We start from the raw sequence: 15116 nt of genomic DNA, 5'->3' as shown, positions 1-15116 counted from the left end.
GGTGGCGCGTGGGCCAAATTTTTCCCGGTGCGGGTTATTTTTTTTAATTAAATTTTTGGTGGGGTGGGGGGGGGACGACAAGACTGTAAATCAGCTCCAAGTGATTTTTATCTTTTGAAATATGTTTCAAAGTATTCCCACAAATAATCGTGAGATATACTGTATGTGATTGTATACCAACGTAAGCAAGGTTTGAAATGATGTCTTAGCCAAATATTATATGTTTGGGCTTTATGCAGTCTGCAAATGATTTGTAATTATGTCCCCGGCCCCCTGATCATCCGCTCAAGAAGAAATCATCCTGTGGCTGAATCGAGTTGATGATGCCTGTTCTATGATTAACTCATGTTTCCACCATCTCCTTTCTAGAGAACCTTGGGGAGAAAGAGGAACCAGAGGCACGGGGGCTCATTCAAAGACGGTACCTATGTGTCACTCCTCCCGGCTGACGGGGCTTTGCCCCTAGAGATACAGATGACTAGTCATGCCAGTGTATTTCTGCATAAGTTTGCAAAAGAGCAGAAACAGACTGGCACCCAGGCTAGCAGATGACCGGAAAAGATCAAATGACAAATGTTAGCCTCTTGGTTATTCAATACATCTTTAAATATGGGAAAGTCGGGCTTAATCAAAATCCAGAATAGAATTGGTTGACCCTCATTCCTGGTTAGCATGTGGCTTTGTCCTGCAACGAGCCATTGTTTAGACAGATTGCGGAAACTTCCGTAGCCTGGCGTCCTTGATCAACCAAACCAACTACTCAGTTTCACCAAAATAACGTTAGAGGCATATCCAGTATTTCTAGGAACAATAATTATGATTCGTCGGGTTGAATGTGTCCTTCGCTATCAAATAAGCATTTAAAACTCGTTTTTTATCCAGGGTCTCCCATTTTCCACATGTAGAAGTGGGAGATACTCGTGTGCCTGTGTTCTAGAATGGACAATGGCATCCCGCAGGCAGAAAATGGGGAAACCCTGGATAAAAACGTGTTTTAAACGCTTATTTTATAGCTAAGAAAATATTCAACCCGACAAATCGTAACTATTGCTCCTAGAGATACTGGATATTTGTCATTAAGTACGTTAACATGCACACTAACTCCATATTAAACTGATTATGGCAGAAGGCGGAGTATGGTATTAGTCATGTAAGCACCTTGATCTGCTTATCTTAATCACGTTAACGTCATAAAGTAAACATGCCGATTTTAAAGCACCTAGTTTTCTGAGCAATCTTTTGAATTATTAGGACATGGTACTGGAACGCTTAATTGGCTGTATATTTGATCTATGCACATGCCAGCACCGGTGGCGCAATCCTCGCTCTTGTGCGCAGTTAAAGTGAGTGCGGAAAAACGTATATGCATCTTAAAATTTGTATGTGAGAACTATGTCCCAACTCCATATCAAATAGTCTTCGCAAAAATAACATGGTCATTGTGGTAGAAAGCTAATGTTTTGCATGTATCAGAAGGCACATCAGTAGCCTGATTTCAGATGTGCTATATACAGGCTTGTTAGGGAAATCGTTCTTCTTGCAAAGCATGTAACGTATATTAATCAGACTATCCACAATAATTGTATTATTGTGTGCATGTAACCATGCTGAATGTGTCAAATGAAGTGTTCTTAATGACAGTGAAGTGAGGACTTGAAGTTCTACAAACATTTCAACATTTTCCATGTCAGTATCACATGACTACAAAAGCCATTTCAACATTGCATGGAACAATAGTTATTCCAATTCGTTTCTCTTGCCCATAGATCCTCGGCTGTACCAGGAGATCACGGAGCGGGGGCTGCAGCCCACCACTATTGCGGATGATGATGACTTTGTCCACGTGGAGCCACCCGGGGAGGACCAGGCCATTGTGGTAAAGAGCTACAGGCCAGCGCAGGTCACCTGGAGCTCGCTACAGCAGGTAAGCAGGGAGGAGCAGAGGGGTCTTCCAGGCCAGCGGGGACTGGTAGGGGCACAGATGTGGGGTCCGAACCATGACAACAGATATCTGTGTGACTGTGCATCAACACTGAACTTCGGCGTGGATCATACGCTTTAAAGAAGGCAGTAAAAGGGATGGGTTTCTGAAATTTGAACCCAATCTTAATTGCTTTGTGGCTGTCTTAGAATTTTAATTCAAGCGCTACAGAAAGCCTTGTGAAGTAAACAATGCATTGATTGCGTTTATGAAAATGTGGCCTAAACATCCTAAAATAACTTGCACTCTTAGATTCAACTTAGTCACAATATATCACTCGGACTTAAAATGAAAGATTTTAGGAACAGAACTGATATAATTTTCCATTTAACTTTGTATACTTGCCTAGTTCCATAAAGACAAATATACCGTTTTAAATTAAAAGGTGGTGTTCAATTCTATTTGAACCATTATTTATGAATGAATTCAAAACAAACTCACCTGACAGTATTGGCCATTTCATTAATAGAGGTTCAATACCATCATAACGCTGCATTTTACAACATTTTCAGTGCAATTGCATTCCCATATGGATACAATTGTCTGACTGCGTGCTCTGTCATACTGCTTAAGCAACCTATTACAGTTAGGTCCATAAGTATTAGGACAGTGACAATTTGCATGATTTTGGCTCTGTATATGAACGCAATGGATTTGAAGGGAAACAATCAAGATGTGCTTTAAGTGTAGACTTTCATCTTTGTCAATTATTGTCTGAACCGTGTAGGAATTACAACCATTTTTGTACATAGCCCCCCAATTTTAGGGGCTCGAAAGTAATTGGACAAACTAACTAACATCCCAGAAGTCTGGAACCCATAGCATCATCAGTTGCTGGGTTTCTTCCCTGGTGATGCTCTGCCAGGCCTTTTAGTGCAGCTGTCTTCAATTCATGCTTGTTCTTGGGGTGTTTTGCCTTCAAGTGAAATGCATGCTCAATTGGATTCAGGTCAGGTGATTGACTTAACCATTGCAGAACATTCTACTTCTTTGCCTTAAAGTATTGGGTTGCTTTCGCAGTATGCTTCGGGTCACTGTCCATCTGCACTGTAAAGTGCCATCCAATGAGTTTTGTAGCATTTGGCAGAATCTGAGCAGTTAAAATGGCCCTAAACACTTCAGAATTCATCCTGCTGCTTTTGTTAGCAGTCACATTATCTATAAATAAATACAAGGGAACCAGTTCCATTAGCAGCCACACAATCCCACGCCATAACACCACCTCCACCATGCTTCACAGATGAGGTGGTATGCTTTGGATTATGAGCAGTTCCTTCCCTTCATACTCTTCCCATCATTCTGGTACAAGTTAATCTTTGTCTCGTCTGTTCATGGGATGTTGTTCCGGAACTGTACAGGCTTTTAAATGTTTTTTTGGCAAACTAATCTGATCTTCCTGTTTGAGGCTTCCCAATGGTTTACATCTTGTGGTAAACCCTATTTATTTACTCGGGTGAAGTCTTCTCTTGAATGTTGACTTTGACACATAGTCCTGCCTCCTGGAGGATGTTCCTGATCTGGCCAACTGTTGTGAAAGCAGTTTTCACCAGGGAAAGAATTCTTCTGTCATCCACCATTTGTTTTCTGTGGACTTTTTGGTGTTCCTGAGTTCACCAGTGCGTTTGTTCTTTTTAAGAATGTACCAAATAGTTGATTTGGCCACATCTAATGTTTTTGCTATCTCGTTGACGTGTGTGTTTAGATATTTCAGCCTAATGAGGGCTTGCTTCACTGCTGTGAAGTGACAGCTCTTTTGGATTTCGTATTGAGGGTTAACAGCAACAGATTCCAAATGCCACACTTACTCAACTCTTGACCTTTTTGTCTGCTTACTTGTAAGTGAATGAATGAGGGAATAAAACACACCTGGCCATGGAACAATTGAGTATCCAATTATCCAATTACTTTTGGTCCCTTAAAAAAAGGGGGGGGGGGACCACATATATAAAGAGTGCTCTAATTCCTACACCACCCGATTTGGATGTAAAAGTCTGCACCTTCAGCTCATATTCATTATTTAATTTCAACTCCAATATGCTGTGGTGGACAGTTAAAACGTGTACTAATCATTTTGCTGTAAACATCTTCCTCTATGCCTCAGGTGAAGGATAACGACATTCTTCAGATGATCTCTGCTGAGGAGCGGAAGCGACAGGAGGTAAGGGACTCTGTGTTTTGAGTTTACAGCAGGGTCTTTGAGAGTGCCTGCTCTGGGACTCTTCTATTGGTAGTCAGAACACACTATTGTCTAAATATCAAAGTCCACCCGGCATGCTCTCTGTGTGCTAAATGCAGCCACTCCCTCCATTTGTTGGCTGCCTTAGTCCCTCCACTCCTGCTGGCTAACCCTGTAATGTCAATAGCACGATCACCCTTCTCAAAAGTCTTAGAAGCAGCTAGCTGAGCTCCAAACTAGATTTATCAGTGATACATCTTCTGTAAGGCAAATACGTATATTCTATTGCATTAAAGTGTCCTTTGGAAGCAACAACCATTGTAATGTACAGGCATGGCTCTCTATTGTGTATGAATTGGACATGGTCCAATCAAAATGGTAAAAGATGTTTAACATTTTGTTCCCATACAAGTTGGGAACACATAGTAGACGTCATTAAAATAAAGTTTTCTTCAAAATAGTTTCACCTTTCAGCGACCTTTTTGGTTTCCAAACAAGTGGCCTTTGCATCCCATTCACAATATTATTATCCCATTTAATCCTTTACACATCTTGTAAGGTTATTTCACTATAATAGTTAACTCTAGGGACGTGTCTGCGAATGAAACAAACGAAATGGCGATGCTACGTTCTCTATCATTGCTGCTGTTTGCTAATTATTGTCGTTAGCAGTATGCGTCCAGTTGTATCTTTGAATGCTGAGCTGCTCAGACCTTTATATGTATACCACTATTTGTAAAGACACTAAACAAAAATATAAATGCAACATGTAAAGTGTTGGTCCCATGTTTTCATGAGCTGAAATAAAAAAAATCCCAGAAATGTTCCATATACACAAATGCTTATTTCTCTCATTTTGTGCACAGATTTGTTTACATCCCTGTTAGTGAGCATTTTCTCCTTTGCCAAGATAATCCATGTGGCAAATCAAGCTGATTAAACTGCATGATCATTACACAGGTGCACCTTGTGCTGGGGACAAAAGGCCACACTAAAATGTCCACCAGAGCTGTTGCCAGAGAATTTCATTTCTCTACCATAAGCTGCCTCAACATCATTTTAGAGACTTTGGCAGTACATCCAACCGGCCTCACAACCGCAGACCATGTGTAACCACGCCAGCCCGGGACTTCTACATCCAGCTTCTTCACCTGCGAGATTGTCTGAGACCAGCTACCCAGACAGCTGATGAAACTGGGGATTTGCACAACCGAAGAAGTTCTGCACAAACTCAGAAACCGTTTCAGGGAAGCTCATCTGTGTGCTCGTCGTCCTCGCCAAGGTCTTGACCTGACTGCAGTTTGGAGTCGTAACGGACTTCAGTGGGCAAATGCTCACCTTCGATGGCCACTGACACGCTGGAGAAGTGTGCTCTTCTCGGATGAATCCCGGTTTCAACTGTACTGGTCAGATTGCAGACAGCAAACCGCATATATGGCGTAGTGTTGGCGAGCGGTTTGTCAATGTTGTGAACAGAGTACCCCTATGGTGGGGTTATGATATCGGCAGGTGTAAGCTGTAGACAACTAACACTTGCATTTTATCGATGGCAATTTGAATGCATAGACATACCATGACGAGATCCTGAGGCCCATTGTCATGCCATTCATCCGCCGCGGTCACCTCATGTTTCAGCATTATAATGCACGGCCCCATGTCCCAAGGATCTTTACACAATTCCTGGAAGCTGAAAATGTCCCAGTTCTTCCATGGTCTGTATACTCACCAGACATGTCACTCATTGAGCAGGTTTGGGATGCTCTGGATCCCCCCCCCCCCCAATATCCAGCAACTTCGCACAGTCATTGTGGCATGTTGTCTCACTCAATCAACAGCCTGATCAACTCTATGCAAAGGAGATATTGAGCTTCATGAGGCCATGATCATGCCAGATACTGACTGGTTTTCTGATCCACACCCCTACCTTTAAAAAAAAACAATATAATATATCTATATTTATCTGTGACCCAACAGATGACTATCTGTATCCAGTCATATGAGATCCATATATTAGGGCTTAATTAATTTATTTAAATTGACTTATTTTCCTTTCCTTGTAACTAGAGCTGTAGCAGTGACCATATTACCGCCACACTGGCAGTAATGAGTCATGACCGCAGTAAAATTCCATGTGACTGTTGACTGTTGAATCATGCAATCTCATTTTATGCACTTTGGACATGCTTTGGTTGTACCCAACTTGTCATTAGAACCTGGCGGTCATTAGCCTGGTACTCAGGGCTCTATTGTCCCTCTAAACGCTCTGACATCAATGTAAATGCATTTGAAAATCACATTAAACACTAATCAAAACAGCAGGCCTATAGTACTTTACAACTCCCCTCACTGTGATGATCAATTTGAAGAAAAATCTTCAACAGCAGGTTGAAACAGTGTAAAACATGTTTTTAGTTTTTGTGGATGTTTCAAAGCCTAACACAATGAAATAAACGGCACTTTGTAAGGTGATTAATTCAAAACCTCCATATGATAGGATCATGAGCCCAAGCCCCAAAATATACTCCTCCAAAAACTAACATTCAAGTAATCACGTTGAGTGGACTGTAGTAGTAGTATTATTATGCATACTGGATTGACTGGTTACCTTATGCTACACTCAAATGTCTATACACGAGTCTGGGAAAGAACGTATAGCCCTAGGTTTGTTGATTTTTGCAGGGTTTGTCTACAATTAGTGAATTTGATTTTGAATAGCCTAGTAATAGGGATTGTGAAAAAGATATTTTCATAATGAATTGGGACATTATCATAAGCTATACAGAATATCTCACCACCATCCATCTCCTCTCCTTTATTCCTTTCTTGAGCGTCAAACAGTTTAGTGAAATGTTTCATTGCGAAAACATGTAACTGCACGACAGGAATATCAGTGGTTGATGCATGTTATATTATTTCTCAGCTGCTCATATTAAGCACATGCTCCGCTATAAAACCGAAGTAGCCTACAAAACGGACCTGCGGAAAAGCCATTTTAAATTACTAATATGTAAAATGAATTTGAAAGACAAGATTACGTTAAATAGACTGGGTCAAAATATGATCACTTTTTTGCTACTTTCTCAAATCAATGGCTTATAATCGCATCATGCAGCCCAAAGAATATCTTAGATCAAAACATAAAAGGTTTATCATTTGGAACGGATTTATTCGGCAACTTTAATTTAGCATATAGGACCTGTTTCACATGGCCACTTCGTACGTGCACTCGCTCTGTAATGGGAAAAATACCCTTTCAATTTCATTCAGTTAGGTTGAATTCCATTCTTCTTACAATAAAATTGTCATGGGACTTATATCTCTTGTCATTTTATGGCACATAGCCAGATAATGTAGGCCAACTCCTATTCTGTTCTTCTTAAATACATAATGTTTCTTTAGACCTGACTAAAATTGATTTATTGTGATGTGTATCTTAAATTGATTTGTTTTACTTTTTTAAATGTAGATGGCATGTAGCAGCTGCTTGTATGTGTGGAGGCTTGTAGATGCTAAACCTGTTTTTGTTCATTAACGGTCAATTTACAGAAACTGGCAGTCTCTTGCATGACAATAACCAGCTCGCCACAGCCCTAACTCAGTAAAGTCTTTGAAATTGTTGGGGTTTTTGAAATATTTTTGTTCACTGCACAATACAGGTCTTCTTTTTGGGATTCACCCTGCTATATAAGGCCCCCCCCCGCCCCACTGACATTCTCTCATGTGGTTTTGGCAGGCCATATTTGAGATCATCACCTCAGAGTTCTCGTACCTCCACAGCCTTGGCATCCTGGTGAGGCACTTCAAAGGGAGCGAGGCACTGCGGAAGACCATAACTGCCACCGAGCACCACCATCTCTTCTCCAACATCACTGTCATCGAAGGTGTCAGCAAAAGGTACTACATTTCTCCGGACTCCAGTTGGAGACTGCTGGGTTAGGATGGTCTCAGTATGAAGGTCTATCTGGCCTGCAGTTGGAATAGTGAGGTTATTTAATGGCAAACGGGGCCGTGGCCTATATACAGTACCAGTCAAAAGTTTGGACCCACTGACTCATTCAAAGGTTTTTCTTTATTTTCTACATTGTAAGAAAATGGTGAAGACATCAAAACTATGAAATAACACATGTGGAATCATGTAGTAACCAAAAAAGTGTTAAACCTTTGCACACTGTTGGCATTCTCAGTTGTGTTGGTGCAGGGACAGCTAACTAGCACAATTTATTTTGTCAAAGTGATAAATAATGTCCCGATATGTAACTATCGATTTATTTGTATGACTAATGCATAATTGTCAGAGCTGTACAGTTGGCTGGAGCACAACCATATCTGGACTAGGCTAGCACTAGGAGATCTCACCATAAGCATAAAATTCCACAAACCGAGCAGCTGGAGGCATTCAGAAGTGCAGGCTGAGGCTGAAACAACATATTCCTTGACCCTCAGCTTTAGGTTGTTGTTAGTTAGTCAGTCAAGTCCTTCATTACTTATGTGACTTTGATGGTGGAAATAATTATTTCATTTATCTTGCTCTATCTCCGAGAAACTACAGGCCATCTAAAGAGTGAATTTGCATCTTATCTTGAGGTTCAATGAAGTCTAGCAGACCTGGCTCTTCTAGCTAGGACTAGTAACACAGACATACCTAGAGCGAAATGATTGTTATCAATGTTTTGGAAATGCTTGTATGGACAAACATTGACACAACATTGCAACATCTGTGAATAAAAATCTGTCAGTAATCTAGTAATTAAATACTGTACCTTTATTCCCATTTTAGATTTGGTTGTTTGCCCAGCTTAAAGGTTCACAATGGGTTCATTTAGGCTGCCTTTACACAGCTGGACCAATTCTGATATTTCTTTCACTAATTGGTCTTTTGTCCAATCAGATCAGCTCTGAACAAGATCTGATGTGATTGGTGGGATATAAGATCAGAATGGGCTGCCTGTGTAAACGCAGCCTCCGATGGAATTTGAACAGGAGCAAGTCTCCTGGAAGGACTCACGGAGCGTGTTTAGACACGCTGGCTCAACCGGTTCTACTGCCTAGTAGGTCAGGTGGTATTCAGCAGAGCTTAATAATGATGTTGCGTTCAAGGCTACATTATTGTTTGTTACTGCTGCTTTTTGAATGAAAATGGATCTAGTCTCTGTCAATGGCAATTGCACAAATCGTTATGCGGCTGCCCACAGTTAAAATTGAATGGAAAGTGCGCAGTTCTAATGAAACTGATGGGTGGAACTTGTCTTGACAGGGTTTGCTCGACTATCGTGTGGTAGTGTGTGTGTGTGTGACATTACTGCTTCAGTTGAGCTGTTGTTTTGGGTGTCAGTTTACTCAAGGTTTGTCAGCAAAAAATGAGTCCCTGTAATGGGTGGGGCTGGAAGTAACAACTGTAGCTTTATTATCTACTGGCACATTGGAAATTGTACTATTAGAAGCTAGGGCTGGGTGATATGGCCAAAATATATCATGGTATTTAAGAAGTTTAGTTTTTGAACAATAAGTTCTACATTTGCTTTGAGTAGTGAGTGATCCTAGGGTGGCAGAACACGCATTCTAAGTGATTTCAATGAGTCTTTCTGCATTCTGATTGTTTTATACTGTTCAATTCAACTTCAACCAAAACCAATTTCAGCACTTAATTGCAGTGGTGGAAAAAGTACCCAATTGTCCTACTTGAGTAAAAGTAAAGATGCCTTAATAGAAAATGACTCAAGTGAAAGTCACCAAGTAAAATACTACTTGAGTAGAAATATGGGTTTTAAGTATACTTAAGTATCAAAAGTGTAAATAATTTCAAATTCCTTACATCAAGCAAACTAGATGGCACCATTTTATGTTTTTAATTTACAGATAGCCAGGTGCACATTCAGACACAATTTACAAACAAAGCATTTGTGTTTAGTGAGTCCTCCAGATAACCAGGGATTTTCTCTTAACAAGTGTCTGAGTGAGTGAATTAGACCATTTTCCTAGTCTGCAAGCATTCAAAATGTAAGTACTTTTAGGTGTCAGGGAAAATGTATGGAGTTAAATTATTGAATTAGAGCAAAACTGTTGGAATTATAGAACTAGAATGACTATTCTATAATCTAGCCAGCAGCATATACCACCCTGCATACCACTGCTGGCTTGCTTCTGAAGCTAAGCAGGGTTGGTCCTGGTCAGTTCCTAGATGGGAGACCAGATGCTGCTGGAAGTGGTGTTGGAGGGCCAGTAGGAGGCACTCTTTCCTCTGGTCTAAAAAAAATATCCCAATGCCCCAGGGATTGGGGACACTGCCCTGTGTAGGGTGTCGTCTTTCGGATGGGAAGTTAAACGGGTGTCCTGACTCTGAGGTTATTAAAGATCCCATGGCACTTATCGTAAGAGTAGGGGTGTTAACCCCGGTGTCCTGGCTAAATTCCCAGTCTGGCCCTCAAACCATCATGGTCACCTAATAATCCCCAGTTTACAATTGGCTCATTCATCCCCCTCTCCCCTGTTCTCATTTGCAGCAATGCCTTGGGGAATGGTTACGTGTTCTCAGTCAACTTACCTGGTAAAATAACAGATACATTTATAAAAAATACAGTTTGCGATGACAACGAATTAAAATGCCAGGGAGGAGTTATTGCGACAGGGTAGGATCTAGTGTTGATATTTGTTTCCTAGGGGAGCCTATAAGCTTTGGCTACATTGCATGTTTTCTCTTAGCTACTTCATGTAGCTAACATGTTCTAGAACAAAGCAGAATATGCAAAGCAAGAGGATACTGTTGCACAAATGACATGCTGATTTAGGTCTACACCATCAGACTATTAGCTCGCTATGTTTGCTCTTACTCAGTACATTTATTAGCATTAGCGGCTAACAATTAGCGACTCACAAGATTTAGGGCAACTTGCTAAGGAAAAGACAAACTAGCAGTGTCATTATAGAACGCTAGTGGATTTCTATTAAGAAGTAAAGTGAAAACAGAATTGTGCTGCATTGACCATGCAGACTGAAGGCAAGTGTCGTGGTTGAGGAACATCAAATGTGTTCCTTGAGTGACAGGGGGCGTGGCTAGATCTGTGTGCAAAGCGGCACAGAAAGAGCGGAGAGATGACAAGTTTAGTTAACTAGGCAAGTCAGTTAAACCTTCTTATTTACAATGATGGCCTAGGAACAGTGGGTTAACTGCCTTGTTCAGAAGCAGAACGACTTATTTATTTTTTTACCTTGTCAAGGATTCGATCTAGAAACCTTTCGGTTACTGGCCCAACTCTCTAACCGCTAGGCTACCTGCCGCCCCAAGTAGTGAAGTAAAGTACACATGGCGTATCACATTTTAACAAACCAAACATTCAAATACCGGTATAGAAGGTAAAGTAAAAATCCAAACCATCCATTTCCGGGGTATCATAAAATACGGTATACCGCCCAGCCCTAGAAGTAATACATCGGCCTTACTAGCTTAGCTAATTTTGTTTTGATTTCTTTGAATGCTTTCCTGGCTCACATTTAGTGTAGTAGACTGGTATTTTCATTAATGTGCACTGTGAGATAGTGGAACATTTTATTACCACCTTATGCCTTTTTGAAAGTGGACAAACTGTTTTTACATCATTTGCGATCTCCAATATTGGTTCACGACCAAATAAAATCAATGTGTCGTCCCCCCTCCCCCTCCACCCACCCAAGTCTTTAGATCTGTTCATTATGACATGGTTTTTCAAACTGGGTCCTGGTTCACCCCCCCACGTGCACATTATTATTATTTTTCTCTAGCACTGATTTTCAAATAACCAACCCATCAACAAGCTTTGATTATTTGAATCTGCTGTGTTGTGCTAGGTCAAAACCCAAAATGTGCACCTGGGGAGGCCCAAGGATGGAGTTTGGGGAAACCCTGTATTATGACATGCTATCCATCTCAGCAATCAAAGATCACAAGCTCCATTTTCAGGGCAGCACTAAGAGGTCAATTACAACCTTTGCACAATGCTGCTGCTGGCTGCGCTTGGAATATTCTCCATGTAACTGCTTTTACGGTTATTATTAAACGGCTGCTCCGGTACAGTAGCTCTTATGGTTAGAGAGGGAAGGGAACAGTTATGCATGTGTTCTGTTCTCGACAGGTTTTTCGACGACCTTGAAAGGCGTCACCAAGACAACGTGGTGATCCGGGACATCAGCGACATAGTGCAGAACCACGCCGCCCACCACTTTGAGCCCTACATCGTGTACTGCTCCAACGAGACCTTCCAGCAGAGGACGCTGCAGAAGCTGCTGTGAGTAGGGGACAAATTTAAGGGCCTTGTTCGAATACTTCAGAAATGCATCCTTCAAGTACAGATCTGTAAGAGATTGGTGAGAGTACACCTATCCATTCAAACTAATTCAGCTCTGTGATTACATCAAGTAAGGTTGAAAATAGGTATGCATTTCTGAAGTAATTGAACTGGGCCAATAACAGAAACCCTGATTTTAAAATAATTTTAACATGCATCCCTTTGTCCCCCTTTCCGTAATCAAATCACCAAATCTAAATGGTTGGATAAATGGAAATCAAGTTTTCCACTACGTAGGTTAAACCAATCCAGTAATGTCCGATCAGTGATTGGGCTAAGTATTAAAGGATGTTGATATGATTCAAACATGACTTATATTGGCTTCCTTCATCTTCTCTCCTTGTGTGTGTCTCTCTCAGAACGAGCAACACTGCTTTTAAGGAGGTGCTGAAACGGATTGAGGGGAGTGGCGAGTCCCAAGGCCTGCCCATGATCTCCTTCCTCATCCTTCCAATGCAGAGAGTCACCCGGCTGCCGCTGCTATTAGACGTAAGTCCCTCACGATTCCTCTGATGGGAGTCAACAGGTGAATCCCAAAAGTCTGTCTTGATTCCTCGCATCCTCCTTTTCAAAACGTCAAGGGTAAGCGAGGAGAAAATTAGGTATTTTCCTCTGATCTTGTAATGTCCCTCAAGGAGAGCGCTCCGTGAGATTCAAACATTGCTGAATTGCTATGACACACTGCAGAGAGGCCTTGGGCGCACCCTAATGGAGAGATTTGACACCAGACCAATAATAGTCGAAGCCCTGCCACTGGTATAGGAAAGGGTTCTCTAACTCCAGACCTGGAGAGTGCTGCTGGGTCTGCAGGCTTTTGCCAACACCAACACTCATTATTCAACTAGTTGATTATTTGAAACCGATGCGTTTGTTGGGCTGGAATTCATTCCTGCACACCCTGTACATCCACAGGGCCAGCATTAGAAACCCCTGTCGTAGATGGATTGGGTATCCGTACGGACAGCAGTCTCTAGTCGACGTGACCCGACTAGGCTATTACTATAGGTCCTAGAGGTATTCATTGTTCTATAAGCAGATTCCCAGGGTAAACCAGTTGCGACGTCTGGTATCTAGGGGTTGAAATCCAGACGGGCAATAGTAGGTGGTTCTGTAGTATTTGGGAGCGCCTCCCTTCCCCAACATCATCCATCCATCCATCTCTCTCTCTCTCTCTCTCTCCCACCCAGACGATCTGTCAGAAAACTCCAGACACAACGGCGGAGCACTTTGCTGCAGTGTGGGCCCTGAAGGCCATCAGTAAGGTAGGCTGCTCCACAAACCCTGCATGTTCATTGTTGCGTCTGTCCTCCAACATTTCTAAATGTCGACCTTTTTGAACGCTTCACAGGGCCGGCAACAGACATCCATTTTGATTTGTCATATTGGTCTATACATCTAACTTAATCGCGCATGGTGTATTGTTGGTATGTTGCAGTACTGCTACAGCTGTACCCTGGCGCTGTAGCAACTTACAATGCATTCGGGAAGTATTCAGACCCCTTGACTTTTTCCACATTTTGTTACGTTACAGCCTTATTCTAAAATTGAATTGTTTTTGCTCTCCTCAATGTACACGCAAAAATAGGTATCTAGACATTTTTGCAATTCATTACAAATAAACTGAAATACATTTACATAAGTATTCAGACTCTTTACTCACTAATTTGTTGAAGCACCTTTGGCAGCGACAACAACCTCAAGTCTTCTTGGGTATGACTCTACAAGCTTGGCACACCTGTATTTGGGGAGTTTCTTCCATTCTTCTCTGCAGATCCTCTCAAGCTCTCAGGTTGGATGGGGAGCATCGCTGCACAGCTATTTTCAGGTCTCTCCAGAGATGTTCAAGTCCGGGCTCTGGCTGGGCCACTCAATGACTTTCAGAAACTTGTCCTGAAGCCACTGCTGTGTGCTTAGTGTTGTTGTCCCGTTGGAAGGTGAACCTTTGCCCCAGTGAGGTCCTGAGCACTTTGGAGCAAGTTCTCTGTACTTTGCTCCGTTCCTCTTTCCCTCGTTCCTGACTAGTCTCCCAGTACCTGCCGCTGAAAAACATCCCCACAGCATGATGCTGCCACCACCATGCTTCTCCGTAGGGATTGTGCCAGGTTTCATCCAGATGTGACGCTTGGCATTCAGGCCAAAGAGTTTAATCTTGGTTTCATCAGACCAGAGAATCTTGTTTTCATGGTAAGTTCTTTAGGTGCCTTTTTGGTAATCTCTTAAGCGGGCTGTCATTTACTGAGTGGCTTCCATCTGGCTACTCTACCATAAAGGCCTGATTGGTGGAGTGCTGCAGAGATGGGAGAACCTTCCAGAAGGACTACCATCTCCCCAGAGGAACTCTGGAGCTCTGTCAGAGTTGACCATCAGGTTCTTGGTCACCTCCCTGACCATGGCTCTTCTCCCCCGATTGCTCAGTTTGGTCGGGCGGCCAGCTCTAGGAAGAATCTTGGTGGTTCCAAACTTCTTCCATTTAAGAATGATGGAGGCCGTTATTTTCTTAGGGACCTTCAATGCTGCATACATTTTTTTTTTTTGGTACCTTTCTCCAGATCTGTGCCTTGACAAAATCCTTTCTCTGAGCTCTATAGACAATTCCGTCAACCTCATGACCTGATTTTTGCTCTGACATTGCACTGTCAAC

At 42.0% G+C, this 15116-nt stretch overlaps 1 protein-coding gene across 2 annotated transcripts in view; it reads left to right on the top strand.

The window, feature by feature from the left end:
• arhgef16 (Rho guanine nucleotide exchange factor 16) overlaps positions 1-15116 on the top strand; it is a 34900-nt gene that overhangs the window by 6313 nt on the left and 13471 nt on the right. For both annotated transcript variants that reach the window (XM_021615816.3, XM_090184370.1), the window contains 7 exons: positions 370-421; positions 1767-1924; positions 4083-4139; positions 7891-8051; positions 12263-12415; positions 12835-12964; positions 13663-13737. In XM_021615816.3, the coding sequence (XP_021471491.3) occupies positions 370-421; positions 1767-1924; positions 4083-4139; positions 7891-8051; positions 12263-12415; positions 12835-12964; positions 13663-13737 (786 nt within the window). The remainder of the gene's footprint in view (positions 1-369; positions 422-1766; positions 1925-4082; positions 4140-7890; positions 8052-12262; positions 12416-12834; positions 12965-13662; positions 13738-15116) is intronic.

Source organism: Oncorhynchus mykiss, chromosome 9 (genome assembly GCF_057628025.1).
Source record: "Oncorhynchus mykiss isolate SJ-2025 chromosome 9, ASM5762802v1, whole genome shotgun sequence".
Classification (NCBI taxonomy): Eukaryota; Metazoa; Chordata; class Actinopteri; order Salmoniformes; family Salmonidae; genus Oncorhynchus; species Oncorhynchus mykiss.
This window is presented reverse-complemented; position numbering and strand designations above follow the sequence as displayed.